This window comes from Gobius niger (assembly GCF_951799975.1).
Source record: "Gobius niger genome assembly, chromosome: 15".
NCBI lineage: Eukaryota > Metazoa > Chordata > Actinopteri > Gobiiformes > Gobiidae > Gobius > Gobius niger.
The window spans coordinates 8,878,684-8,904,580 of NC_136866.1; the positions used below are offsets into that span (position 1 = coordinate 8,878,684).

General features: G+C 39.9%; 4 protein-coding genes across 4 annotated transcripts in view; 3 read left to right on the plus strand and 1 right to left on the minus strand.

The window, feature by feature from the left end:
- Nucleotides 1-164: 164 nt before the first annotated feature.
- On the plus strand, nt 165-4,520 carry lin9 (lin-9 DREAM MuvB core complex component). Its single transcript, XM_079572317.1, has 15 exons — nt 165-210; nt 888-920; nt 1,020-1,111; nt 1,278-1,382; nt 1,477-1,607; nt 1,844-1,969; nt 2,049-2,206; nt 2,312-2,445; nt 2,559-2,687; nt 2,782-2,883; nt 2,960-3,040; nt 3,114-3,239; nt 3,308-3,466; nt 3,579-3,676; nt 3,755-4,520. The coding sequence occupies exons 1-15, from the start codon at nt 180-182 to the stop codon at nt 3,858-3,860; spliced, it is 1,611 nt and encodes a 536-aa protein (XP_079428443.1). The 5' UTR covers nt 165-179; the 3' UTR covers nt 3,861-4,520.
- Nucleotides 4,521-4,677: 157 nt separating this feature from the next.
- mixl1 (Mix paired-like homeobox) lies at nt 4,678-6,064 on the minus strand (the record flags this gene model as incomplete). Its single annotated transcript, XM_079572337.1, has 4 exons — nt 5,881-6,064; nt 5,546-5,766; nt 5,336-5,447; nt 4,678-5,240 (listed from the first exon to the last, which is right to left on the minus strand). Exons 1-4 carry the CDS (start codon nt 6,014-6,016, stop codon nt 4,678-4,680), a joined length of 1,032 nt encoding a protein of 343 aa, XP_079428463.1. The 5' UTR covers nt 6,017-6,064.
- Nucleotides 6,065-9,554: 3,490 nt separating this feature from the next.
- acbd3 (acyl-Coenzyme A binding domain containing 3) lies at nt 9,555-17,442 on the plus strand. Its single transcript, XM_079571994.1, has 8 exons — nt 9,555-9,850; nt 10,318-10,459; nt 10,580-10,720; nt 11,942-12,100; nt 14,017-14,191; nt 14,411-14,657; nt 15,268-15,555; nt 15,826-17,442. Exons 1-8 carry the CDS (start codon nt 9,586-9,588, stop codon nt 16,038-16,040), a joined length of 1,632 nt encoding a protein of 543 aa, XP_079428120.1. The 5' UTR covers nt 9,555-9,585; the 3' UTR covers nt 16,041-17,442.
- Nucleotides 17,443-18,872: 1,430 nt separating this feature from the next.
- The window catches only part of LOC306974493 (NHS-like protein 1), an 82,436-nt gene continuing 75,411 nt past the window's right edge, over nt 18,873-25,897 (plus strand). Inside the window, 1 exon segment of the mRNA XM_079571742.1 lies at nt 18,873-19,411. Within this exon segment, the coding sequence (XP_079427868.1) occupies nt 19,084-19,411 (328 nt within the window). The 5' untranslated portion in view covers nt 18,873-19,083.

The window sequence follows — 25,897 nt, forward strand, 5'->3', positions numbered from 1 at the left end:
TTCGTTTTTTAAAACTACGCTAATGCTATGCCAATGTTTGTATACCTAGTAATAAACCCAAACAAACTACATTTAATATTTAGTAGTGTTTTGTTTATCTCAATTCGCCCTCCAGAGAGCGTCCCGACCCAGAATGCATTTTGACAAAGTCTTTGAAAAAGCGGCGCGGCTGATTCAAGATGGCGGAGATGGACCAGCTGTTGGACGAGAGTGAGTAAAATGCCAAATTCAAGAGTTTTACGACGCAAACGCATTATACCCACAAAGTGACTAAATGTGTATACAGTTATAAAAATACTTTATCCTCGTCCCTGGTTATTGCTTTGCTTTCAGGGCTCTATAAAATGTGAGTTTCACTCGCAAAGACGCACCGGTTTGTCCAAGTAGGCTAACGCTTATTAGCAGAAGGCTAACGAAAGCTAATGGGTATTACTTGTGTCTTTATGGTAAACAAATACCATAGCATAGCTTAGCTCCCTGCTAACCTGGCTTTATATGTGTTATTGCTTATAGTAAATTATTGGTTGTTTTTTACTTAAATAAGTCCATTGTATCTTCGTAGTATTACTTTCTGGTATTTATGACTGTTTGGTGCGCCAGTTAGGGCTAGATTAATGACAATTGATGGCTAACAGTTGACGCATAGTAAACACTTTGTGCATTTGTCTTATAGCAAGAGGTTTTTCGATGTGGGTCTATTTTGTTTTTGTTTTTGGACAGTGTATTTCAGGATATCACAGTCCTGTTTTACCTAACGCATCCATGTTTTTACTCCGTATGTCACAAACCTGTCAGTTGGTCAGCTCTGTGAATAATTGCAAGTCTTGACACTTAGCATGTATGTTGTGTTACGTTTATCTTACCATTGGTAATTTGTATGCCTTTAGGCTCCTCGGCAGAAGCACTTGTCAGTCTAAAAGGTAGGCTATTATATTTATTTTGTGTGTGTGTGTGTGTGTATTAATAGATGTTTGAACTGTCATTTGCATAATTGTGTGATTATGTGTATTGTCTTGCAGAGGGTAGTTTGTCAAACTCTCTAAATGAAAAGAATAGCTTCCAGAGAACTCACAACACCAGGGGACGTCAGTCAGTTCTCACAATGGACACAGTAAGAATTGGGTTCATATGTTGCTGCTCTGGTTTGACATGCAGATGACGTCCTTGTCGCAGACACATTGTTTAGCATGCACATTTCTTTAAATAAAACAGTCAGACTCTCTTGCTTTCTCTTTAAATGTTATTTGGAAACATTTCCATTTGCTCTGTACTTGCAGCCAACTCGCTCTAAAAGAAGTCGGTTGTTTCGAGATGAAGATGAACAGCCACGGCTTCCTTCCAGATCTCCACGAAGAAGCCAAAGGGTTTCCACCACACCACAGGTAAAAAGCATTGCACCAAAAAGATTTTGCACCTTCAGAAGCATGTTCCTTTGTTTTGTAAGCAACATTTATGGTTTTTTTTTTGTATTTGCAGAAATTTTCAAATGTGTTAACACCTGATAAGAAGACATCTCAAAAAATTGGGCTCAGATTAAGAAACCTTTTAAAGCTGCCTAAAGCTCACAAGTGGTGCATCTATGAGTGGTTTTATTCCAATATTGACAGGTAAATCTTTAGTAGCTATTCTGTATGTGCTTTACATACAACTTTAAAGTACTACACTGTTGTCATTATTCAATCACTCCACACTCGGTGGTGGTAAGCTACATTTGTAGTATAGCCACAGCTGCCTGGGGCTAGACTGACTGAAATAAAACAAGGATGTCACACTTAAGCAAACTTATTCAGTTGGCATTTTTTAAATAAATATATTTTCTAACGACTGTGTTATTTCTCTACAGACCCCTTTTTGAAGGTGATAATGAGTTTTGCCTTTGTCTCAAAGAGTCCTTTCCAAATCTCAAAACTCGAAAGTTAAGCAGAGTTGAATGGGGTACCATCAGGAGGCTGATGGGGAAACCTCGACGGTACGTTTCCCTTTTGAGTTTTAATTTCTCAATAGTTGTCTAAATGAAAACTTTAAGAGTTTCTTGTCCTTTCGTTTAGGTGTTCCTCTGCATTTTTTGCTGAAGAGCGGACAGCTCTAAGACAAAAGAGGCAAAAGATCCGGCTATTGCAGCAGTATAAAGTACCTGATGTATCCAGCTGCAAAGATCTTCCAGATGAAATCCCCTTACCTCTTATTATTGGAACTAAAGTCACAGGTGTGAAAATGCATTTATGCTTCATTTTGAGTTGGAAAATACTTGAATACTTGTTGGATATACTTGGCTTTGTTCTAAGGTGATTCATTTGACCATGTTCAACAGCTCGGCTACGAGGGGTCCATGATGGGTTGTTCACCGGGCAGATTGATGCAGTAGACACAAGTGCTGCCACGTATCGTGTTACCTTTGACCGCAGTGGCCTGGGAACACACACTGTTCCTGATTTTGAAGTTCTGGTAAACCTGCTGTTTCCATTAGACTTTTCTTAAATTCATAATTGCATATGATTCAACTTTTACGTATTTAATTTTACTTTAATAATGCATTTATTAAATACTATGTCTTACAGAGCAATGAACCGAATGAGACCATGCCCATTACAGCATTTGCACAGAAGCACCGATCAAATCGCTACTTTCACAACCTAATGACTCCCCCTAGAGGCCCGTATCCGTCCGCAACCACCCCTGTTCTTATGGTACAGAAAAAACAAATATGCCTTCATTTATGATATACCTCTTACTTTTTGTTCAATGCATTCTTTTTTTCTTTTTTTTAATTATTATTATTAGAACAATGATCCCCTTATTAACCAATCCCCCTGGAAAAGCAAACTCTCAGGTGTTGAAGGGGAAACCCTCGGAGGGTTTCCTGTGAAGTTCTTGGTCCAAGTGGTAAATATTTCTAAAAAATAGCAACTCCTCTTATTTTGATGTGTATATGGTAATATATCTTGTACATTATCAACAGACAAGGCTGTCTAAAATCCTCATGATAAAAAAGGAGCACATCAAGCACTTAAAAGAAATGAACACAGAAGCTGAGAAACTGGTGCAGATTTCACTCTCTATATAATGTCTCAAGTGTCGAGACAAATTAAGCTGACTTGTGTATGTGTTTGTAGAAGTCCTACTCGATGCCCATTGACCTGGACTTCCAGAAGCGTTATGCTACCACAGTGCTAGAGCTTGAACAGCTTAATAAAGACTTGAACAAAGTGCTGCAGGAAGTACAGCAGTTCTGTTGTGAGGTGAGACTAGTTGAGATGTGAAACGTCCCACTCCACAATGAAGGTTTCACAATCTGGCTTTATTTCAGCTTGCTCCCGATCAGGGTATGGTCCTTGCGGACCATCCCACAGAGCTTCGGCGGCGCTGTGAGGAGGAGGCTCAGCAGATGGTGGAGCTCGGCAGTGTGTCCAACCCCAACCTCACACAACTCATTTCACGACTTACTGCTCTCTTGCTTCAGATAAAGGTATGTTTCATTCCCAATTCAAATCTTTGTTTTCATTTTTATGTTTAACTAGCTCTCAAATATTTGTACAAGTATTATTTTTGTTAACAAAGATAATGTGTGTATATTTTAGTGTCTGGCAGATGGTGGGGACCTGAACACATTTGAATTCAAATCTCTAACAGACTCACTCAATGACATCAAGGCGTCCATCGATCCCTCTAACCTCAGGTAAACTGACATTGTAATAGTTTCACTTTACTGCTTGGATAAATAAAATCTTAATCACATACATTTCTGAATCTTCAGTTGCTTCCAGAACAGTGTTGAGATCCACGTGGCTCACATTCAGAGTGGCCTTAGTCAACTGGGCAATCTACACGCGTTTGCCGCTAACAACACCAATGCAGTCTGAAGGTAGCATTGTTGTCACCTCACTCTGAGTCCCTTCTGTGAGTGCATGCGTTTCATCTGAACTGTCAGAAGACCACAGACACAAGCCCTGGTGGACTTTGAAGACTGCTTCAGAATCTAATGTGGGTTATTGCAGTTTTGGTTTTTGCCCTTTTTCTGCTTTGTACTGACAGAAGAGCTAAAGTACTCACCTATTTTAATGCAATGTTTCGCACATAGACTAAATGGTGTCTGCAGTGGTCATGTGCCAAGCATTAAATTATATTTTTATAGTCCATATTTATTTATTTGAGCAGGTCTGTGTAACGTTATGGGAAAGTATTTTGCTATCACTACAGTTCCCTCTTCTTACTCCGCTAAATGTAAGAGCGGAGGCTAAAGAATATTTTGTACAATTGTAAATAATTGTAAAATATCTCAGATTATTAGAACTTTTGTCAACACATCAGCTCTGTACTTAGATGTGTTTTGTAATTTTGTGTGCACTGATAAGAGATTTGATATTTTTTATAAAAGAGGGCTCTGGATACCTATCATTAGCATCACCACATTGGCATGGCAGTTGTTGCTCCTTCACACTAAGGCTAGGTAACTATAATTCAACGGTTTTCTTCCTGTACATGTGTATACTATTTCTGTCCTTTTATATTAAACACCGTATCCCCCTGTTACTTTTGTTTTCTGCACATTTATTTACATGTTGACCAACTATTTAATAAATATAGGATTTTACATACTCCTGCATACAAGTTTAGGTACAATATAGATTTCTATAATACAACATATTTTTCCAATGCAGATATTCACTGTAATGCACATCACATGAAGCCACTAAAGCCTATAATGGCCTCATTTTCCCAGTCTGAGTCGGAGTCTGAAAAGTCCTTTCCCTCTTTTGGATGGATGGAGGGAAGGTGATTGACCCCTGTCGGCCTGATTTGGGAATACGGCAGATGGTGTCCAGTTTCTTTTGGTGGGGGCCCTGGGGACCTGTTGAAGTTTCTCTGCATCGGAATAGGTGGGATTACAACTTTCATCTCTGGTCCAATGGTTTTGTTTGGTGGGAAGTTGTCATAGTCCACTACTTTAGAAGCCTGGATGTTGGCCGCCATGTTGGCTTCAGGCTGATGCTCATTTCCTTTGAGGTAAAGTTGGACATTGTAGCATGGCACGTTGACACTGAGCTCAAGTCTTGCCATCTCCTCTGGCTTCTGTCTGCTAGAGTCTTTGTCATATCGACAGGATGCAGAAGGTTTCTCATAGTTGTGTTTGGTGAGTAAAGCTGTCCTGTGGGTGTCCTCTGAGCTTTGTAGGATTTTTCCAGAGAAATTCTCTTCATGACCAAAGCCTATCCCATGTGTCTCAGCAGGGTGACTGTTAACTGAAAGGGAAAACGCAGGATGTAAACATACAGTGTTGATATTGAAGACTTGGATGACATGGGTTAAAAGCAACAGAATGAAGGTTAATAATTACCTTTCTGAACTGGGATGAAATTACAGGGTGTAAGAGTAGGATTGACTGATTGTTTGGATAGTGATGAACCAACTTGGCGGCGAGATTTTGCTCTCCTGTTTTGAAACCAAACCTACAAAATTCAACAAAATAATGGACATTTATTTAAGCAAAAACGGTCTCCATAATAAAGTTAACATTTTCCAAATCGTTTTGGTAATAATAACATACCTGGATTCTGGACTCTGGCAGGCCAGTCAAAGCTTCAAGTCTCTCCCGGAGATAAATGTCAGGATATTTGGTGTCCGAGTAAACCTTCTCTAATATTTGAATTTGTTGCGATGTAAAGTTGGTTCTCTTCCTTCTATGCGTCAGAATCGCCACGCATTTTTCTTCCCTCGAAACAGACTCTGCAGATTTGAAGTAATTCGGGGCATCAGGTGTTCCATAATCTGTAAAACGGAATAGTTCGTTTTTACGATGCGTAAATTACGCGCGGTGGATATTTTCTCCGCTCAAGAATAGAAATTATAATGATTGAATATGATAATGAAATATCGACCGACCTGAGTTTACCATAGCGTTCATCGACAGTGACCCTTCATGATACATCTGGAAGGGAGTCAGATCTCCAGATCGTAGGTTACCGTGGACTGCAGACATGATGATCTCTAAACTCCCAGTGACTGAATGAGAGAACATCTCAGTTTTATACCCAGTGCCGGAGATCAAAGATGACACGGCGGGTGATGTGTGAATGGTTAGGCCATCAGCGCAGACTGGCACTACAGCGGCTCACGGCCTCAGACGTCTGCGGGCCGCGCGAGGTGTGAAGCCATTACACCTGGACGGTGTAGTGGCTGCACGGCCCCCTAAAAGGCTTTAATGGAATCTGCATGTTCAATACACAAGAACAGAGAAAACAATTATCCGCTTTGGAATGGATGAAGCAATGGCCTGAGCCTTCAAAGACGAAGAGACAAATTGCTATTTCCTCTGGGCAAGAACTTAAAAGTGGCCTGGAAGGTCTTTTGACTATAACACTGTACAGCATTATAGATTTCAAATATTTGAGTGTCTAGCCACGAGTAGGCCTACTTTTCTACAGAGCCAGTGATTGTTTTACAGTCAAATGGAGCAATTTAGAATGTGAAACTTAATACATGGGCCATTCCTGCGTATTCAGTCCTGGATGTACAGTGTGTGTTTGCTGACAGCTAAATGTAGGCCAACCAGTGTTAATTTGACAACATATTTTAATTTAGTTTTAATCTTAGTCTTGTGACGAAAATGTAATTTAATTTTAGTTCATATTTAGTCAAAAATCTTCAATTTTAGTCTAGTTTTAATCGACTAGAATTGCAAGTATATTTAGTCGACTAAATTAAATCAAATTTTGTCGACTTTGCATTGATAATATTCATAATAATTATATTTAATCTTGTTCCTCTGCTTCATGGAGCTGCTCCCACATGAACAAAGCTCAGAGCTGATCCTTTATGAGTGAATTTACATGATCTGAGGCTCTTTCAGACTGTCAATTGAAGTTTGGATGATTTTAGTCTCTCCTTTTCATTTTTATTTAGTCTTGTTTTAGTCGACTAAAATATCTGGACATTTTAGTCATAGTTTTAGTCTCATGAAAAACTTTGAATTTAGTTTTCGTCCACTTTTAGTCAGCAAAAATATTACTTTGATTTAAATTAAGACTCAATATTTTAGTCGACGAAATTAACACTGAGGCCAACATTAACGTGTATTGAGTCCTGGTCACCTGCATTATTTTCGCGCATGCACCAAATTGCATTGGATCTTTTATCTCCATTGTTTTATACTTGAGTGTAAAACAATGACCATACCAATAATTTTTAAGCCAATGCAAGAAGACAAGACAAATGAATCTTATGCATCCGAGTGGAAGCAGACAGCATTTGATAACCTACTTTTATGGACACACAATTGAATAGCTAAACATGTTTTAATCCCTAGATGGATTAAAAAAAAAAAAAGTGCAATAAATGTATAGTGCAATAATTTGTCATGATGATGTGTTCACCAATCTATGGATTTCGCAGCACTCTGATGCTGATGCTTCCTGCCCTGTAGTGAGGATAGGAACATTTCCAATACACAAGTCTCAGTTCAAAGGCATTGGCAAACATAATTGTATAGATTAGGTTCATTTGGTTCAAAGGAAGATCAATGTTGAAGGTCAGACACGTCTATTTTGCAAAATGATTGGGTTGTTGTTGTTTCCATAAGACAGTTTACATTGTCTGGAGAAGATTTTAATTGCATATTGCAATATATATTATATATTATAGAGCACAGACTGAGGTGTTGAAAGGTGTTGCCCTGGATGCTTGCCTTTAAAACAAACTTGAAGACCAGAGTTCAAAGATGACTGATAAAGTTTTTTTTATGTAGAGTACTTCAAACAGCAAAATGACTTGGGGGATTAGCTGCGGCCATCTCCAGGGCTTTTGTCCCTGTAGACACAAACATTAACACCTTTAAGGGTCATCACTGTTATCCACAGGTTGATCACTATACATGTAACCTGCAGAGTCAGACAGACACGTCAACTTTTACTGTTCCTAAAAAGTTGGCGGTTACATGTTAAAATCCCAGCTGTTTTATTGATTAAACATTTGTGTATTAGACCTTAACCCTTGGACCCTCTTTGGACTGCCTATATCCAAGTATAATTTGGACATTTGGGCTTTAAACTATATTTTGGACAGTTTTTCCTTGAATACTCATCAACAAGCTGTAGGTTTTAAAATGCTGCTCCAACTTGTAAACCTACAAGCACTCAAATTAACACACATTCTGTTCAAGAAAAGGTCTAATTGTCCACAACATGTAGTTTTAAGATAAGAGTTTTCTAAATCACAGCCTTTTACAGTGTTTTGAAAAATACTACAGGCCAATATTTGTAATATTCTAATAACTCACTATCAGCCTGTTGACAATTTTTTAGCACCTGTCTTTTCCACATTGGCAATGGCAATTTATTTATTTATAATGCACTTTAAAACTTGAAGCTAAGGATGTCGGGTTGTTACTTTGGCTCAATATTATATTGATTTAGTCTTGTTTACGGTGGAATTAAGACTAAAATCCCAAATTAACAGCTTTTACACACAAAAAGGTTTAAAATGTAGATTTAAACAAAAAGAGTAACAATAATAAAACTAAAAAGAATAAACATAAATAATAATCTAATATACACAAAGCTACAATTAAAGAGGAGTCTGCTTTTAGTGGCAACCTTTAGCTCGAGAACCTTTAGCTTGAGAGAGTAAGCATGTGTATGGAAGTGCTGACGTGCTTGTAATATATCATTGACTTTTTTGATATGGATATTGCATGCCCTGATATCCTGAGTTATCAGGATATGCGATGTCCCTGATAACTGTCAGGCCTGGGGCTATACCTTGTATCTTTGTGACATGGGGTGTGGCCTCAGGGCATGTGTACGTGTGAATGCAATATGCAAAGTATAAGACAGTCTAAAAAATTTATTTATGTAATATTGTTTGTTCGTCTAAATGTATGCTCATTTTATGCATGATTTTTCTTTTCTTTTCCCTGTGTTTGGCCTTAAAACTCATCTCAAATAAATACAATGCACTTTAAAACAACTAAATTGACCAAAGATGCTACAAGGTAAACAAAAGATAAAAACAATACAATACATTAAGCACATCAAATACAAGTAAAAAAATATCGGATACAATTTCAAATCTTAATGCAGGGGCGCCCAAAGTGCAGCATGGGGGCCAAATATGGCCCTCAGGCCCTGGTGACCCTCAGGGAGCATTACTCGATGGCCCAGTTTAATATTCTACATAATTCTAACCTCAACAACTAACATGTTATTGTGAGACAGAGCTAGCATGAAGGTTTTACGCATAAATAAAGGCGTGGGCATGGTTTAAACCTCTTCTAAATACACCCAGTCCAAGGTTTCACAGCGCTGACCACCGATCAGTGGCCCTTCACCCCGTGTATGCGACCGTCCATCATTGCCCTCAATGAACAGTTTGAGGGTAATATGCTTGGAAAAAAAAAATACTAAATACACAGTAATACATGTCAATCCCATCGATTTGGCCAACTTGTCATTTGATGAACCGCTGTAAAAATAAATAAATAAATAAAAATAAATAAATAAACAAAAAACGTGACCGTCATTTGCGCCGCACCGGAACTTCCGCTGAAGCCAAGCGGAAGTAGGTACGTGGCTGCTTCAGCTGACAGTGTACATGATGGCGACAGAGGTTCAGAGCGGCGACCTCGATAGTGCTACTTCTAGCCGGCTCGAAGTTTCTATCGATGGGCTCACCCTCAGTCCAGACCCCGAGGGCGAGCAGAGCCAGGCCGAAGAGCCGCAGCTCGGGCCCGCGGAGGTGGAAAGCAGTGAGCCGGACGCCACTGGAGGCGATGGAGAAACAGCCAAATCTGCCATAGAGGGGAAATGGGGCTTTCCATTACAGGAGCTGTATGGAATGGCCCTTAAATTTTTTAAAGGTGAGTTATGTTTATTTCCATAGCTTTTTGCTACAGCCCTTCCCAGAATATATGACATATTATTTTGAGATACATGTTTGAATCAGATCGTGCTACACAGCTAGCAGTAGCTTTTTGCTAACTGTCACCGTCAGCACAGCTACTGTCAAGCAAATCTCAACAAACGGCACAGGCTTTTGATTATAGCGTCTCCTTAGCTTATCTCTAGTTTTTCAGCTTTTGTGGTCTGGGAATGTAGGGGTGATAAGATAGGATAGGTGATGCTTTGCTGTTGTTGCTGACGCATCCTTCCTACAATTGACATATAATGAAGCTTTACCTATTACAAACATGGTTCTGTACATGCCTCTTTGAATGCTTGTGAGTATGCCTCTTCTGAAATATATCCAAAAGTCTTTTGACTCAGGTGAGACAGAAGTTGGTTTTGCACTTAAACAATTTAACTTTTTAAAACGTGTTGCTTTCAGATAAAGATGGTAAAGCTTTCCATCCAACATATGAGGAGAAGCTTCGCCTTGTTGCACTGCATAAACAGGTGTTGATGGGCCCCTACAACCCTGATGCATCCCCCGAAGTTGGCTTTTTTGATGTCTTGGGCAATGACCGCAGGTAACTGCAAATTAATATTCAATCATTCGCCATTTTAGTTTCTGTAAAACTACAGTAATTCATTAGTTGATGCTTATAAAAAGTGCATTTGATGATTGATGAATGCTTTTTTTTTTACAGAAAAGAATGGGCAGCATTGGGTAACATGGAAAAGGAGGAAGCAATGGTGGAATTCGTCAGGTTGTTAAATAAATGCTGTAACCTCTTTGCTCCATTTGTCATCTCACACAAGATTGAGCGGGAGGAGCAAGAGAGAAAAAGGTAAGTGTCTTGGCAGGGAAGCTCAATGACATGAAAAGTCATCAGTTATTGCGCTGTATTAATCTATTTTCAAACACTGCCCTACCAACACTTAATAATTATAAGAATGATAAGAAAAAAAATGTTTGTTCCGGACTCGTGGTCCATTTAGGAATAAAATTGAATTGAATATACTATGACTAATTCTCTAAGACATTTTCATCAACTAATAAAGACTAAAACATACAAAATTGAACAGGGGACAGTAGACATTATTTTGAGCAATTATAATCTGTGATTGCTACCTCAGATTTCCTTGCCATTAATATTTAATTCATTCGGTTGTCATACGTTTTGTACTGAAATATGTATATAATCGTATGCAGAAGAGTCTGTTCACATTCAGATTGCATATTGTTATGAAGGACAAACTGCCTTTATTTATACAGTGCAAATGTACAAGTTTACAAATGCGATACACCTTTCTTATAAAGACAACAGGGTCATGCTCCAAACAAACACATTTTTTGAATGAATAAATAAATAAAAATCCTCGGAGGGGGCCAAAGTTTGAAAAGCTCAATTGTTTGCTCAAAATGAATTCAGGAAATTGGAAAATTACATTTCTGGGTATGTTCTACACATTGTTTAAAGTGTGGATGAAAAGCACTGGAGGCGATGTTGTTTAATTTGACCAGGGCTGGATGATTAAAAAAAATATACATATATTGATTGTTTTCAATTTTCGATTTGATTTTATCTATTTTTTTTTCATTATTAAAAAATACATGTAGCTGATTTGTGAACTTGGACACATCCTTTATTCATCCTCCAGTATCATTTAACACAAAAATCTTACGTACTAACTAAGTTCTGTTTCTGCCAAGGACAAGGCTGTAAACCAGATTATAAAGTCCCATGACAGTTATTCTGACTGATCAAAGTAGAGATTGCAATTTCGATTAATTGTCCAGCCCTAAATTTGGCCATTATGACCTGCAAAATCTTAAAAATCCTAAATGTATTTTATAATTTAGACCTACAAAACTGAACAATAAAACCCCAAGCTTGTCCAAACTGGTCGTGCAGGATGACCATATCAGTTGATTTGACATGAAATGTACAAACAGATTCCATTATCATTGAACATTTTTGCATGTTACAATGATATTATAAAGATTGTTCTACTGGATGAATTCAGATGATGTCTGACCATATTTTCAAATTGTTTTGTGATGACAGGAAAGAAGAGGAGGAACGTCAGCGTCAGGAGGAAGAGGAGCAGGAGAGACTGAGGCAAGAGGAGGAGAGACGGAGGATGGAGGAAGAGGAGCGGCTTCAGAGAGAGGAGGAGGAAAGACGACAGGCCGAAGACGAGCGACTACGGATGGAACAACAGAAGTAAGAACTCTAAGATGATGTAAACATTGTGGGCTTTCCTCATTTATTCGCTGTCCTGCCATTTAGCATGTAGACTCTCAAAGGGGACATATAGTGCTAACCATGTTGAAATGATAATAAGGCGATTATTACAGTGAAGTCGAGCAGGTTTTCCACATTCAAATATTTAAATGAATGTTAAATAGAACAAGGCTATGAATGTTTTGAGCATCAGACACTGTTTTGGACTCTGCGGCCCCGCCCCCTCTGCGTCTCCCACAGTCACAGTGTCAAACCGCTGGCAGCTACAGGTCTGAATGTGCTGGTTTAAGCTCTCGTTACTGCGAAGGAAATGAATAAGCAGGACATTACAATCTGTGCGTGTCGCCGTGCATCAACTCGAAAATGAAATATATAGATACAAAGCCACAGGTCGAGCAGCAGAAGAGGGCAATGACACGACCACAGACGCTTTTCCTTCTCCTTCCCCCCTCGTTCTTCACTCCTCGTTCTTCACTTAGCGCACACTCTCTCTTTATGACAGATAGTAAAGACAATGCTTCTTGATTAAGCTTTGGTGCTGTTCATGTTAAAGGCTGTTGTAGCGAGGGCTGACACGCTCCCGGTTTAACGCACTCGGGTCCAAAGCAGCTCTTGAGGTTCGGTTCTGGAGCGGACGGCATTAAAGTTCAGAACAGCTCATCCTCATGTGAATTAAAAGGCCTGTATGCGCCTTTCCTGTGCGGCAGTTTTAACGGGTCTTTTCCATCAGACTGTGATAAACAATTATTTTTCCTTCATGCATATCCCCTGGAGCGTCCTGTGTACCCCCGGGGGTATGCGTACCACAGTTTGGGAACCCCTGATCTAGTATGCACATATTCTATATAAAATGCTTCCCTGACTGCAAATTGAGGCTGCAAATGCTTAGCTCCTTCCGCAATTAATTAAATTGTTTAGGTTGCTTCTTTCAGGTATAAATTCGATATTTTATGTTTTATTTATAGTGTAACGAAGGAATTTGGTTTATTTGATGGGGACAGATACAAAAACATAGACAAACTGTAGCACAAGTCTGATGTTTGTATCATAGTGCTTTAGCAGAAGCTAATTTGCTGCTTAAAAGTACATAAGATGTTAAAAGGGGATGAGAACACAATGACATTTACAGACACGGAACTGTACAAAGGAGATGGGTACAAGGAGGACAAAGTTGCTGCTGGCACATCCATGATTTTGCACTGTTTTTGAAGATGCCAAATCCCGTCAAACAGGAAACAAGTTCCACAGATTGGCAGTGCAGATTGGGAATCGGGTGTTTTTCTAAAAGGAACCTTGCAGTCCCCATTTGAGGCTGCTCAGGTCAACCTTCCACTTAAATTTACAATAAAATGTATGACTTCTTTAAATGTGTGTGGTCTTAGATTTTGTAATACCAAGTCATTAAAAAGAGGCTTACATTTCTTATTGCAAAGGAATCCTGTGCGAGTTAAGAGTATTCTGTTTACTTTGGTTGTTTTCTTCTCTGTGTAACAAATCTCTTCTGCATTTTTTATGCCTGTAAACCATTATCATGACCTATTCTGAACAGTTTTGCACTCAAAACTGCATTTTTTTATAGCACCATTGATTTGTTAGCATGCCACTCTCAAAGGATTAACATGAGCATTATTTTTTTTATAACATGGGTCATTCTCTCTGCTGCCAGCATAGTGCACTCAAAGGCCTTACTGATTGTGTTGTTTCCACATATAGATGTTATTTAAAGTTAATAATACATAGTAGTATAGTATAGTACAATACTATGGTGCCCAAAACCATGTTTATAAGCCAGAATTCCACAGTATCGTTGTAATCATTTTAATACAACAATGGAAGCCGAGCCAGAGTTCTATAATATGATCTGCCATGTTGATCTTGGTTCTTTTTTTCCTCAGACAACAGATAATGGCTGCACTAAATGCACAGACAGCGGTGCAGTTTCAACAGTATGCTGCTCAACAGTATCCAAACAGTCCGGAGCAACAGATGAGCCTCATCCGACAGCTTCAAGAGCAACACTATCAGCAGTACATGCAGCAACTGTACCAGGTCCAGCTTGCCCAACAACAGGTAGACCAACCCTAATCAGGGATTGTGTAACAAGTAGCTCTGCATTCCTTAACACTCAGATCATTAACTCTGGAAATTTTTAATAGGAAACATTTTTAAATGTAGGAAATTAAAAACAACTATGACTATATGACAGTGATCATGCAATAATGTTGAACCTACCATTGTGTTTCAGAAAAACATCTCAGTAATTGTAAGCAACCTTTCCTCTCATTATAGGCAGCCCTACAGAAGCAGCAGCAACAACAGACCGATTCACTGCAGGCTCCTGTTGAAGCCAATGGTTTTAACGATAGTGAACATGTTGCGATCTCAGAAGCCGGATCATTGTGTGCAGTGTCCCCTCCTACTGGTGAAGACCTGCCTACGATTAACGGAGGCCAGTCAGACTCCTATTCAGAGAGCATGGACCGGGAACCTGAGCCTGAGCCAGCAGAAGAGGTTTCAGAAAATGGACCTTTAGTAGGTAGGTCTCAATAAAGAGGAAAACCGCTGTTGTATGTTTGGGAACTTTTTGAAATCTGATGCGGCCTAACTATTGTTGATGTGACCTTGTGGCCAATAAGGAGGACATTGACAAACAATATTTTCTCGGTCTATCGTATCTATCAGTCTTAAATTCTACACACAATTCACGGTCATCATCATTGGCTTTTGTAACTGTACCATGAAGGTGCCAGGCTAACCACCCATACAGCCACCTTTTTTATAGTGCAAAAATACATAAAGTAACATCTTACAATGACTGCGGGCTAAATACTGATATAAGGTTAATCTTGGCAAATAAATATATTTTTCCTTTCAAAATATATATTTTTTCCATTTACTTCTTTTGAGGACAAGCTTTGGCCCCACGATGTGAAACACGCATATAAAGAATACAAAAAAGTGTGTTTGCTTTGGGTATATATTCATTTTGGCTGCTCTAGAAACAAGTTTATTTTTATCTCTTATGAATCACAAAAGTCACCTGACGATGTGTTCTTGGTCCTTGCCACAGATTGGAAAAAAAGCTGTTCAGACAAATGTATTATTTTCAGTATGTTTTAATATTACCCATCCTTGCCTTATAACAGCGGACTCCCCACCAATTATTGCTGCCCCTTCCATGTGGACAAGGCCGCAGATCAAAGACTTCAAGGAGAAGATTCGGCAGGATGCAGATAGTGTTATCACTGTGGGTCGCGGAGAAGTGGTGACGGTGCGTGTTCCCACTCATGAAGAAGGATCGTACCTCTTCTGGGAGTTTGCCACAGACTATTATGACATTGGCTTTGGAGTGTTCTTTGAGTGGACAGACGCTGCCTCTGCTTCCGTGAGCGTGCATGTGTCAGAGTCCAGCGATGAAGAGGACGACGAGGAAGGTACGAGATATTATTTACTCATCTAGCTTGTACAATGCCACGTGGTTTTCCATGTAGCCCCGGTACATCCTCTGTAATTATAAAGGTACTGACAAGGAAGCCGAATTAAAAGGCCTGAGCGATATGTGTGTTTTAAGGTCCGTTTTTGCCTATGTTTTATTCAATATCCTTTTATTGTCTTTTAAACAAATAAACATGGCTTCATTAATACGGTTCAGAAACATTGACCTACTGAGAAGTGATTTCCTCATTTTGCATCTGCATCTACAGGTGAGGCGTCAAACGAGGAGGAAAAGGCAAAGAAAGATGCGGGGAAGCCTCAGGTGGATGAGATAGTGCCAGTGTACCGGCGGGACTGTCACGAGGAAGTGTATGCTGGCAGTCATCAGTACCCAGGGCGTGGGGTCTACCTGCTCAAGTTTGACAACTCTTATTCACTTTGGCGCTCCAAGAGTGTGTACTACAGAGTCTACTACACCAGATAAGCCTGAGTCCAAACAAGTGCTGTGGTTATGTGCTTAATTTGTGCGACAAGCTTTGTTGAGTGACCCCAGGAGCTGTTCTGGAAATGAACCACCAGAGGGAGACATTGAGACACATTTGGATATAGAGATTCAATGGATAACTCTATGTTCTGCCCATAATACACCACCTATTCTCCGTTCTAATCCCCGAACTTTTTTGTGCTCATGTTTGACCTGGATAATTTCAGTCTCTTGTCCTCTCACCCTGGGCGTTTTTCTGTAACCAACGAGCCCAGCACTGTCCACTGTAGCCTTGGCGGCAGCTTCGCCTGCCGGGACTGTCTGACTGTGGAAACAACCCTGGCCTTTTTGTTTCATTATTAAAGCCCATTGCCTCCAAAAGAAAGACTATATTTAAGGTTAAAGTATATTAAAACTATTGCTCAACACAACGCCTTTTTGTTCCTGTTCAGTTACTCACATTTAACACACAAAAGCATCATTTATTCTCTCTGCCGAAATGCCTAAATGAAGATCCGACAGCTGGTAGATTCGCACCTTTTATGCTAATTATTTGTCAAGTGGTTGGAGTAAGGATGATTACTTGGGATATGAAGTGGTAAGGCAAACTCGTAATGAAGGTGTATAGGCGCATATGATTGAGGTTAAGGGGGTTAAGATTGATTTGTGTAATGTCTCTCTTTAAATATTTCTTACTTTACGTACAGTTTTACGTGGCTGATGAATTTTCGCCTAAGTAACAGTTTGTTGCTTACAGGCGCACGACGAGCACACAAATTAAGGGTCATACGACACTGTTACGTCTCTAAAATGCTCAAGTCTAATCCATATTGTTGCTGTTCTTTTTCATGTTGAAATATAATTTAATTTGTTGCATACATTTGTGGTGTGAATAAAATGCGTCATGGGTTATGTGGTTGATTACTAACTTCAAAGTATTGTAGTATTTATATTATTCATGTTCAGTTTCACCTCGGAATAACTTTGAGAAATATACATTACATCCCTTTGATATGAAACAAACCTGTTGGGCAAAACATCACCACGATTTAAAAGGCGGTCTAATCAATTATCAATGTCCTATTTTTGTTGTTTTGTTGTTTTTAAATGTATTTAGTTTTTTATATACTTATTGGTTGAGTTTCCTTTTAAAGCGTTGTATGTAAATAATAAGCTGGAATGGGTTTATAAGATTTTAGATTTGAAAAAAGGTTTTTGGAAATCAATGCACTGTATAAAAAAAACAAATGAGATTTATGTATCTTTCCCAGTGAAGTTGGCTCCTCAGAAGTAGAACTGTTAAGTACCGATATTGCCGGCAGTATAGCTCATCCTGTGTTGCTTTCAAATGTTTGATTTTCCACAGATTTGTTGGGCATCTTCAAGTCATGATTAAAGGTTCATCTCCAAAACTGGATGATTTTAATGTAACTTCATCTGCTTTGTGTTCTCCGATGCATTTCAGCAAATTGTGTGGATCTGAAGGGAAAACTCTGCGATGGTGAGAAATCATGCGGCCGGCAAATTAGTTCAGTTGTAATACATAAGCTGCAGCGCTCAAAGTTTTCCACTGAGCTACGAAAAGGTGGTAGTTCAGTGGAAATGTTCTGAATGCGAGTGTGGAGTGCCTGATACTGACACGCCCTATTTTGTATTTGAATAATGCCCATTGTGTGTAGATTCCAATCTAAAAAACATTCACTCTTTCTCTGGCCGTTTATTGCTCGTGCAAGTAAAAATGTCCAAAGTCAGAAGTCGTTCTAAAGTTGATGAATGGTGAGAATAGCACACTGAGGAGTTTGCACAGCAGAGAGGCAAACGCTGCACTTCACACTCAAAGCATAAATCAAGTTAAGTACGGGGTTCCCTCAAGCTTTTGTAAACAGCCGATAAATAGTACTCTGCACGCTGGTGTTGCTGTGGAACAAATGTAATGGAAAAACTGTTAGATGTCATAGTATTTTCAACTATCACTTTAAAGCCACTCTGCAGAACAATCCAAAATATATTCTTGCTGCATCATAAGAGCAACTAAACAGACATGAGCAAGACAATCCAAGCAATCTGGGCAACCTCTAGTCAAAACAAAGTAATATCTCAATAGAGACGAGCTGATGTCATCCCAGTAAAGTTATGAGTTAGGACATGAGGGAAAAAAAAACATGCTTTTATTTTATTGTGCCTATTTGTTGAAATGTTGCGCAGTGTGGCTTTAAGTTGTAAACACCCTGAAATGAGGCGTATAAACCTCTTAACCCTCACCTGAACCGAGCACATTTTCTCCAGTGTGTCAATACCCAAATCTAAAAGCTTCTTGAAAAAAAGTGTCAAAATAGCGACAGAAAAGGAGATGAAAAAACACAAAATGGCAACAAAAAAGCGATGGTCAAAGTGGCAGAAAGGTGATGGAAAATAAAAGTCAGAAAGGTGACAACCACACGGCAACACCGCAAGGAAAAAGCTGTTTAGAGCAGCTTTGTTGGTCTTAGCTTTCAAATGAGACGTCACACTGGCCTATCTCTCCAGTCAAGAAACTTTTAGATTTGGATAATGCCCACCTGGAGAAAATGTACTTGGTTCTCCCATAGATCATGCTCATTCAATCCACGATGCGACTGATCCAGTCCGGGTTTTCCCACCAACGAGAGGCAGGTAAACTTTGAATTTTGGCTCCGGTTCCAGTTCCTACAGGTGGTTGTAGTAATATCCGGGTCTTCCCTTTCGCTCCCCTACTTTTCCTCCAGTAGCGCTGCTTTTTTTTTGTCCCCCCCCCCCCCTTTCCAGGCACTGGCAGCCTGTCCTCTGGTCTGCTTGAATTTGAATAGTCTTTGGGGAGGCAACGTACGTCTCCAGTGTGAACAGCGACGCCGATTAGTCCCCCATGCTTGGATAACCCCTTGGATATGGCGGGACGCGAGGACTTTGACATCCAGCAAGTTGTCGGAGCACGCACGGGACGGCGCACGGCTTCTTCACCATGAAACCGTGATCTCACCTGAACAGTTTTCGCTTCGCTTTGGATTTTAATGCTATGAAGTAAAACATGCCTTTTCACCAGAGGACAGTCGAGCCGCGGCGCGTCGGGAGGTTGTCCGCCAGGGATGGCTTCTGCCTGACATTGGGAGATCAAACCGGTGGCGGACGCAAACTGAAGAAGCCCGTGTTGTTCTCGTCTCTGGATGAGGTCAGCTGTCACGTCTTGACCAACTTGATCCACCAACTCTCGGACCTGTCGCGGCATGCCAGCGACGTGTTCCTGGGCATCGAGATGGAGGCCGGGCTGGTGTTTCGGAGGTCCTGCAGGGTTCAAGCCCGGCTGCAAGGTTTACAGGGGACAGTGCGCAACTTTGACCCCAAGAAGGTCAAAATACGTAAGTTTGTTTGTCCAGGTCGTAGATGCACCACATTATCATTGCCCATGTAGTGCCCATATGTCTGGCAAGTTTGCAAAAGAGTGCAGCCGAGGATATAAGGTGCAGGTGTGCGTTTGTTATGAAATGTATGGGCTAAACGCATGAATCATTTTGGATTATTTTTGGATTTCTGTGTGATCGAAGCGTAAAAGTAGGACTTTAAGGTCATTTTTTCCACACATAATTATTCTACTTATATAATGTTGACCAGCTTTATAACAGAACAGTATAAAATTGCACTATAACATGTCCTAAGTATAAATAAGGACAACAAGGTTCCCATTCCACAGTTTGAGAAAGTTTTACTGAGATTAAATGTATTTTTAATTTAAGCTGCAATATGATAGGGTTAAGTCCAAGTTGACTGATGAAGAACTCAGTAGGAGGTGGAGTTGCTGTCCTCATCAACACATGTCTATCCCATTGGACTTATGCTAACATCAACCGTCAATCCTGTTGAAAATGATGGATTCCCTCTCACTGCTCTGGCCATCTGGCTTCAAAGGACCATATGAGATCAGACCAAGCTGTTACAAGGGCATTTTACAATTGTCTTTGTAATAGCTGATTTACATGGAGGGGGGAAACAAAATCAATGGAGTTTTGTTTTGTGTATGGCTTTCCATCCAAGGCTATCTCACTTTGCTGTGACACATTAACCCAGGCTTTGTGAGATCTGGAGATAGTGTACCCCGTCCTCAGCTGTGGTTTTAAAACTGTAGAAAGTGTACCACTGATCATGTCTTATTTTGAGTGTATTTACTCCTGGTTATGGCACATGTAGCTCCTCATGCATAGTCTCTCTAGTAATGATGTTGTTAATTTCTTACTTTTCATAGACTATTATCTCAATCTGCTTGTAATGATGCAAATTAAAGCATTTGACAGTGATGAAACGAGCTATATTTGACTGTAACAGCGGATTTAAATGAGTCGGCTGCATGACCATCTTCCTTGGTTTCCAAAACCAGCTCTCTCTTCCCAGTTCCGACTCGACCGGGGCGTGTGAGGACATATCAGTAAGCTGTGGTGTTGATTACGTTTTACTTTGTAGCTTTGTTGTTAATTGAATTTGCCTACTAACCATGTTCGTATAACAGTTTCACATGACAAGCCCAGATCTCACAACACGCCGCCTCACACGGGAAGGCTTGAGTTGTGACTCACGAGTTGCTTTTATTGTACTGTTCGACAGTGTCTGACTCACTTAAGATCAGCTGGAAAATGTAAATGTTCAAACTTTCCATCAACTGCTGTGCTTGAACTGCATATACATTAGAAGTGGCCCCCCCCAGATATCAAACCTCCTATAGAAGGCCAAATCTGTCTGCTCCTACTACTACATCCATCTGTTTTTATCTTAATGGGAGGAGTTGGGAGTTCCTTTTAGAGTGTGCAGTCACTGGGCTTGTCATGCGGTGAATGCAGGCAGCTCAAGGAGACAAGGTGTGAGCCTGTCGAGCTAAAATGTGTTGTGTTCTGAGATTTGCAGTTGGCAGCTCCCTTGTCGCCCCAAGGCCAGTATTAGGCAGACGGCAGCCCACAATAAGGCACATCAGTGCACATGTAAAGCTTAAATGGAAACACTTCTGACATGACACCTGGCATTTCTGTCTGTCTGTTTTGAATTATCAGGGAAAACATGGAGACATGATTCACAAGTGATGTGTTCTTTTGTGATTGTTGTTGATGTGTGTGTCAAGTCTTTACACTAGGCCTGTCATCATAACAAATTTGAAGTTCAATATATTGAGGATGGAAAGTTTTGCGATAAACAATATTATTGACTCTAACGATACTAGATACTGTCAACTCTCAGGCATAAACATGACAGTAAACCTTTAATCTAAAAGGGAATCATCACATCCTAAAATACCACACAAGCTGCAATAAACTTGAAAATAAGTTTTACAAAGAAAACATATGGGGGAAATGCTAATAAATATACAGACAATAAATATTGAGCCCAAAAATATATTGTTTATCTGTTATTTATTGAACGATAAGTCGATATAGTAATTATCGTGACAGCCCTACTTAACACTCATCTGAACAGAGCACATTTTCTCCAATTTGACATTACCCAAATCTAAAAGCTTCTTGAAAAAAGCGTCAAAATACCACAAAAAGCGACAAGAAAACGATGATAAAAAGTGGCCAAAACAAGCCACAAAAAGGCTACATAATAGCGATAAAAAGGGAACAAAAATGTGACAAGAATGCTGCAAAAATGTGGCAAAAAACATGAAACAAAGATGTAGCAATGTAAGGAAAAAACAGGCGGTAAAAAGTTACACTTTTTCATCTTCATCCACAAAATATTTGGCTTTTATGTACAAAAACGAGAATTTCTCTAATTTGGGGTTAAAGCTGAACGCTGTGACATTTTTTTTTATCTCTTACTCCTTTCTGGTGATTATTTTCCTTGTGATTTGGGTGGAAATGGTGTCTAATGGCAGAGTCAACCTTGTTTTCAGATTGTTGTTTGTGAGTAGCGGGTAAATGGACTGTGATTGAAATGATATGACATGACAATAGTGTGTTGAATAACCTCTGATACCATTAGGCAGATTTCCTGAAAGATTCTCACTCCTCATTGGTCACCCTGGCTGGTATGTCCTCAGCTTTTGTGGGTCCAAATTCCTTTTCTGACCTCAGCTCAAAGTTGTATCAAATTACAAGTTTAGGGCAACAAGGGCCCCCCTCTGTACGACCAGTATCACACTGGCACTGTTGCTGCTTCATCACAGTTGTGAAACATAGTGTGAAAATCAATCTGTAAATCAGTTAGATGCATTGTAACTGTGAGTGCACCTTGTTGTCCTTGTAGCGCTTTTGTGCAAAGGTGCGTGTGGCCAGGTCAGAGGTCACAGTCCCTGAAGGCAACACCTGACACGGAGAAGTCAAGTGTTAAGCAAAGTCTTATTTGGCCGGTTTGGATTTCTGCTGCTGGATGCCTACGCTTTTCTAGAACTGCGTGTGGCTAAGGTTAAGCGGCCACTGAATAATAAGGGTTAAGGGATGCCGTGACAAATTTAACTGCCACTTTGAAGGTCCAGGTCAAGTTTGTTTACGTAGCGCATTTTAAAACAGAGAGTGATGTCCCAAAGAGTCAATTGTTGCAAGAAAAAAACAATTTTGCTATCCTCAGTCAGGAGTGTTGACACCATGGATGACAAAAACAGTGAAGGTTAATATATAAATTATTTTTTTCTCAATGAATCGTCTTACTGTAAAATGCAAAGGCTCGCCACTTAACCACACGTTTTCAGTCCAAACTAATCCAAGCTTGACACATTGGGGTTTCACATATTCACATGCTATAAATAGCTTTTCTTGAGAATGGAGAACCCCGTTTGATTGTTGAAAGTGGGTCAAACTGCAGTGAAGGTTAAGTGGAGCTGGGAGAGCCTGATGCCAACCAGATACAGTCCGTGCTACTTAAGGGCTCAGGACAGCCACGCACAGACACTATAGGCCCAGCACTTGCCTCCAGCTGACTCACAGATGTCCACTGTCCATCTTCTGTCTTGTATTCACACACGGAGACAGTGGGTTGCATTCCTCCCTCGGCCTCTTGTATTTATAGGCGTGTGTCTTGGCCTGAGATCTTTCATCTATATAGCATGCTAGATACGGTGGAGCGCTCTTTCAAAAGTGCTCTACTGGAGCCTGTCTCCTCCTCAAGTGTACAGGCTAAGCTCTTGTCTGTGGGCACGCTAACAGTCACTTGGGCTAATGCTGCAATTACACTGTAAATGTGTCGACACGTTTTGACGACAAACAGCCCTGGGGTCAGATCACTCTTTAGAATGAAAATGAAGAGTGTGCTTCCATGAGCTCCACAGTTTACTACAAGTGTAAATCTAATCACTAAGTTATGCAGGCGTGTCAAAGAACGAAATAGCAACAAATATATCACTGACAAGACGCAAAATAATCTGCATTCATTAAACACATTAGCCCGTCTCTTCTGGTAGGAGTAACCAGAAGAACCTTTTGTAAATTCTCATTCCAGTATGTTTTGTAGAGAATTTGCGGCGCTGCCTTTTTTGTGTGGCTTTTTAGACCAGTTCAAGTTCCCAATTATTTACATTTTTGATCAAAGTAAAGTGCATAAGAGTATTTTTTTTTTTACAGTTGAGATCACTTTTGAGATTTCAGTTTCTCCATTCAGTCTATGTAGATACTATGCAAGTCTGTTCTCTCATTCATTGATACTATAGCAATGCAGTCCTTACATAACAACGGCCCACTTCCAGTTCCCACAGCTTCGGTCCCAGAAACGTAGCTTGGCCTGGTTCAAATACTGACCTGGTCCCACCACAAACAAAAGACGAAGGGCAGACACAAAATCTGGGGGGAAAAAAGGCACATTGCACATGAGAAGTCTAAAAGCCACCCTTTGAAAAGTGGCCGGCCTGGGAAGCTTCCATTAAAAAGAAAATTAAGAAAAGGGCAGATTCACAAGCCAAGACTGTAAACTAATTTACTTGTAAAAGGTGTAGCTATGCTGGTGCAAACATAGACATTCACTATTTGCAATTCAAATTCATGTGAGAAGAAGCAGGTAACACAGTAGTAAAGAGTAGCAAAACCCATTGCAGAAAGATGGCTATCCGCTCCGCTATACAAATGTAGCTTTTCATTCCACCTGATATTCTGCGATACTGCCACTGCCCCATCATGTTACATCTTTATTTTCCACATTTTATTATCCCAGCCCAGAGCCCACGTGCAACTTGTTCAGTCATGATTTTAGCTTGTACTTTCAGGCAGTCCCCTACTTAGAGTAAATCTGCTGTGGCTGATTGCTTGAGGTGGTACTTATGAGAAAGTAGCTCAGTGTTGCCAAGTGGGTGGGCACTGAACCAGCTTTGAGAGTTAAGTTGTTCTGGTCAACATGTTTTGCTCTTGAAAAGCCTGTTTTTGTGCATTTCCACCATCAATGATGAATTTCAGCCGTTCCAGAGTTCATCTGTCGTTATGCAATGTTATGACCGCACAAATTAGGATGCACACATGCCATACATGTATAGACAGCCATATAAAATGCATAATAAAACATAAAAAAAATTGGAATGGCTTTTCTATGGCCAAAATGCAACTTGAATTTATTATGTAGACACATTAAAGTTTGATATTATATGCACCAGTATGCTGTTTCAGAATAAATAACAACTCATGCCATAAGTTCATATTATAATCATCAAACAGTCTACAAAGGTTTGCTTGTGTGATGTTTTTATCCTTGTGCAATAGTCGACTGTTGCCAGTGTCAGCTTGTTCACAGATGTGTTGTTATCTGCTGTCTTGTCAGCCACTTTCCCTTTCCTTGCTTCCTTGCTTCCTTCCCATGTTTTTACAAGTGACTTCCTGCGTCCTCCTCTCTCTTTCCTGCTCTGTCCCCCTGTCCCTTCCCATTGATGACCTTTCACTCTCACTTTGTTGTGGATGCTGTTTCAAAGTGCGGCCCATTTCAAAGCTCTTGTTCATCGTTCTCAAATTCACCCCAGCTCTATCCATGAGTGGTGTAGGCCTTCTCTGTTTTGCCAGTTCTTATATTAGTTAAATGTATTTGTTAGGCCTGGAGCCAAGTGGTTACTGTCTCATTGGGACATTGCAATTGGAGTTGTAATTTAGGTTTATTATGTTTAAGTTATAACTACTAAGCTATTACAAGATTCATATGCGTTTTGGATCATTTAACAAAGCAGGTTTAACTAGGGCTGGGCAATTAATTGAAATCTCAATTATTTTTTTCCCTAAATCGCCCGGCCCTAGGTTTAACATTACACTTCCTCGCAGGATATGTTGAAGTTTGCAGCAAGCCAATAATACCAATACCAATACCAATAATATTACAATATTTTTAAGGTATATTGATAAGGTTCAACTTTATTATTGTCCAGAAAGAAATTATACTGCAGCAGGTGTTCACACATGATACTGTAAAACAGCAATCATATGTAAACAAAGCTCATACAGTCACAGCCGGATATGTCAGTCCAGCTCTGAACAGCTGAGAATCAGCAAAACATCAATGGCTGAAGGTGCTGCAGCTTCCTTGCTGAGGGTTTTACCAAACTATTCAAATACATTGCATTACTTTAAGATTAAACAAAAATGATCAAAACAAGACTAAATAAAAATAAAATTATTTCAAGTTAGCCTGCATTTTATTTAGAGGAAGCAAAAAAATCTGTAAATCTCAATCAGATGGAAGTATTGAGTGATTTTGTAACACATTGTGCTTTCTTGCGATACGGCATAGTCTCCAAATATTGCTATTGGCAGCAGTTTGTGCTGCGCTGTTGGCAAGGGACATGGCACTGTTGAATACCACTCTCTTCAATGGCGGGAGTCTCCCTGCATGCTGCATGTTTGACAGGTGGGTGGATGGACAGGCAAAGACACACAGAACATACGTAATGACACAGTGCG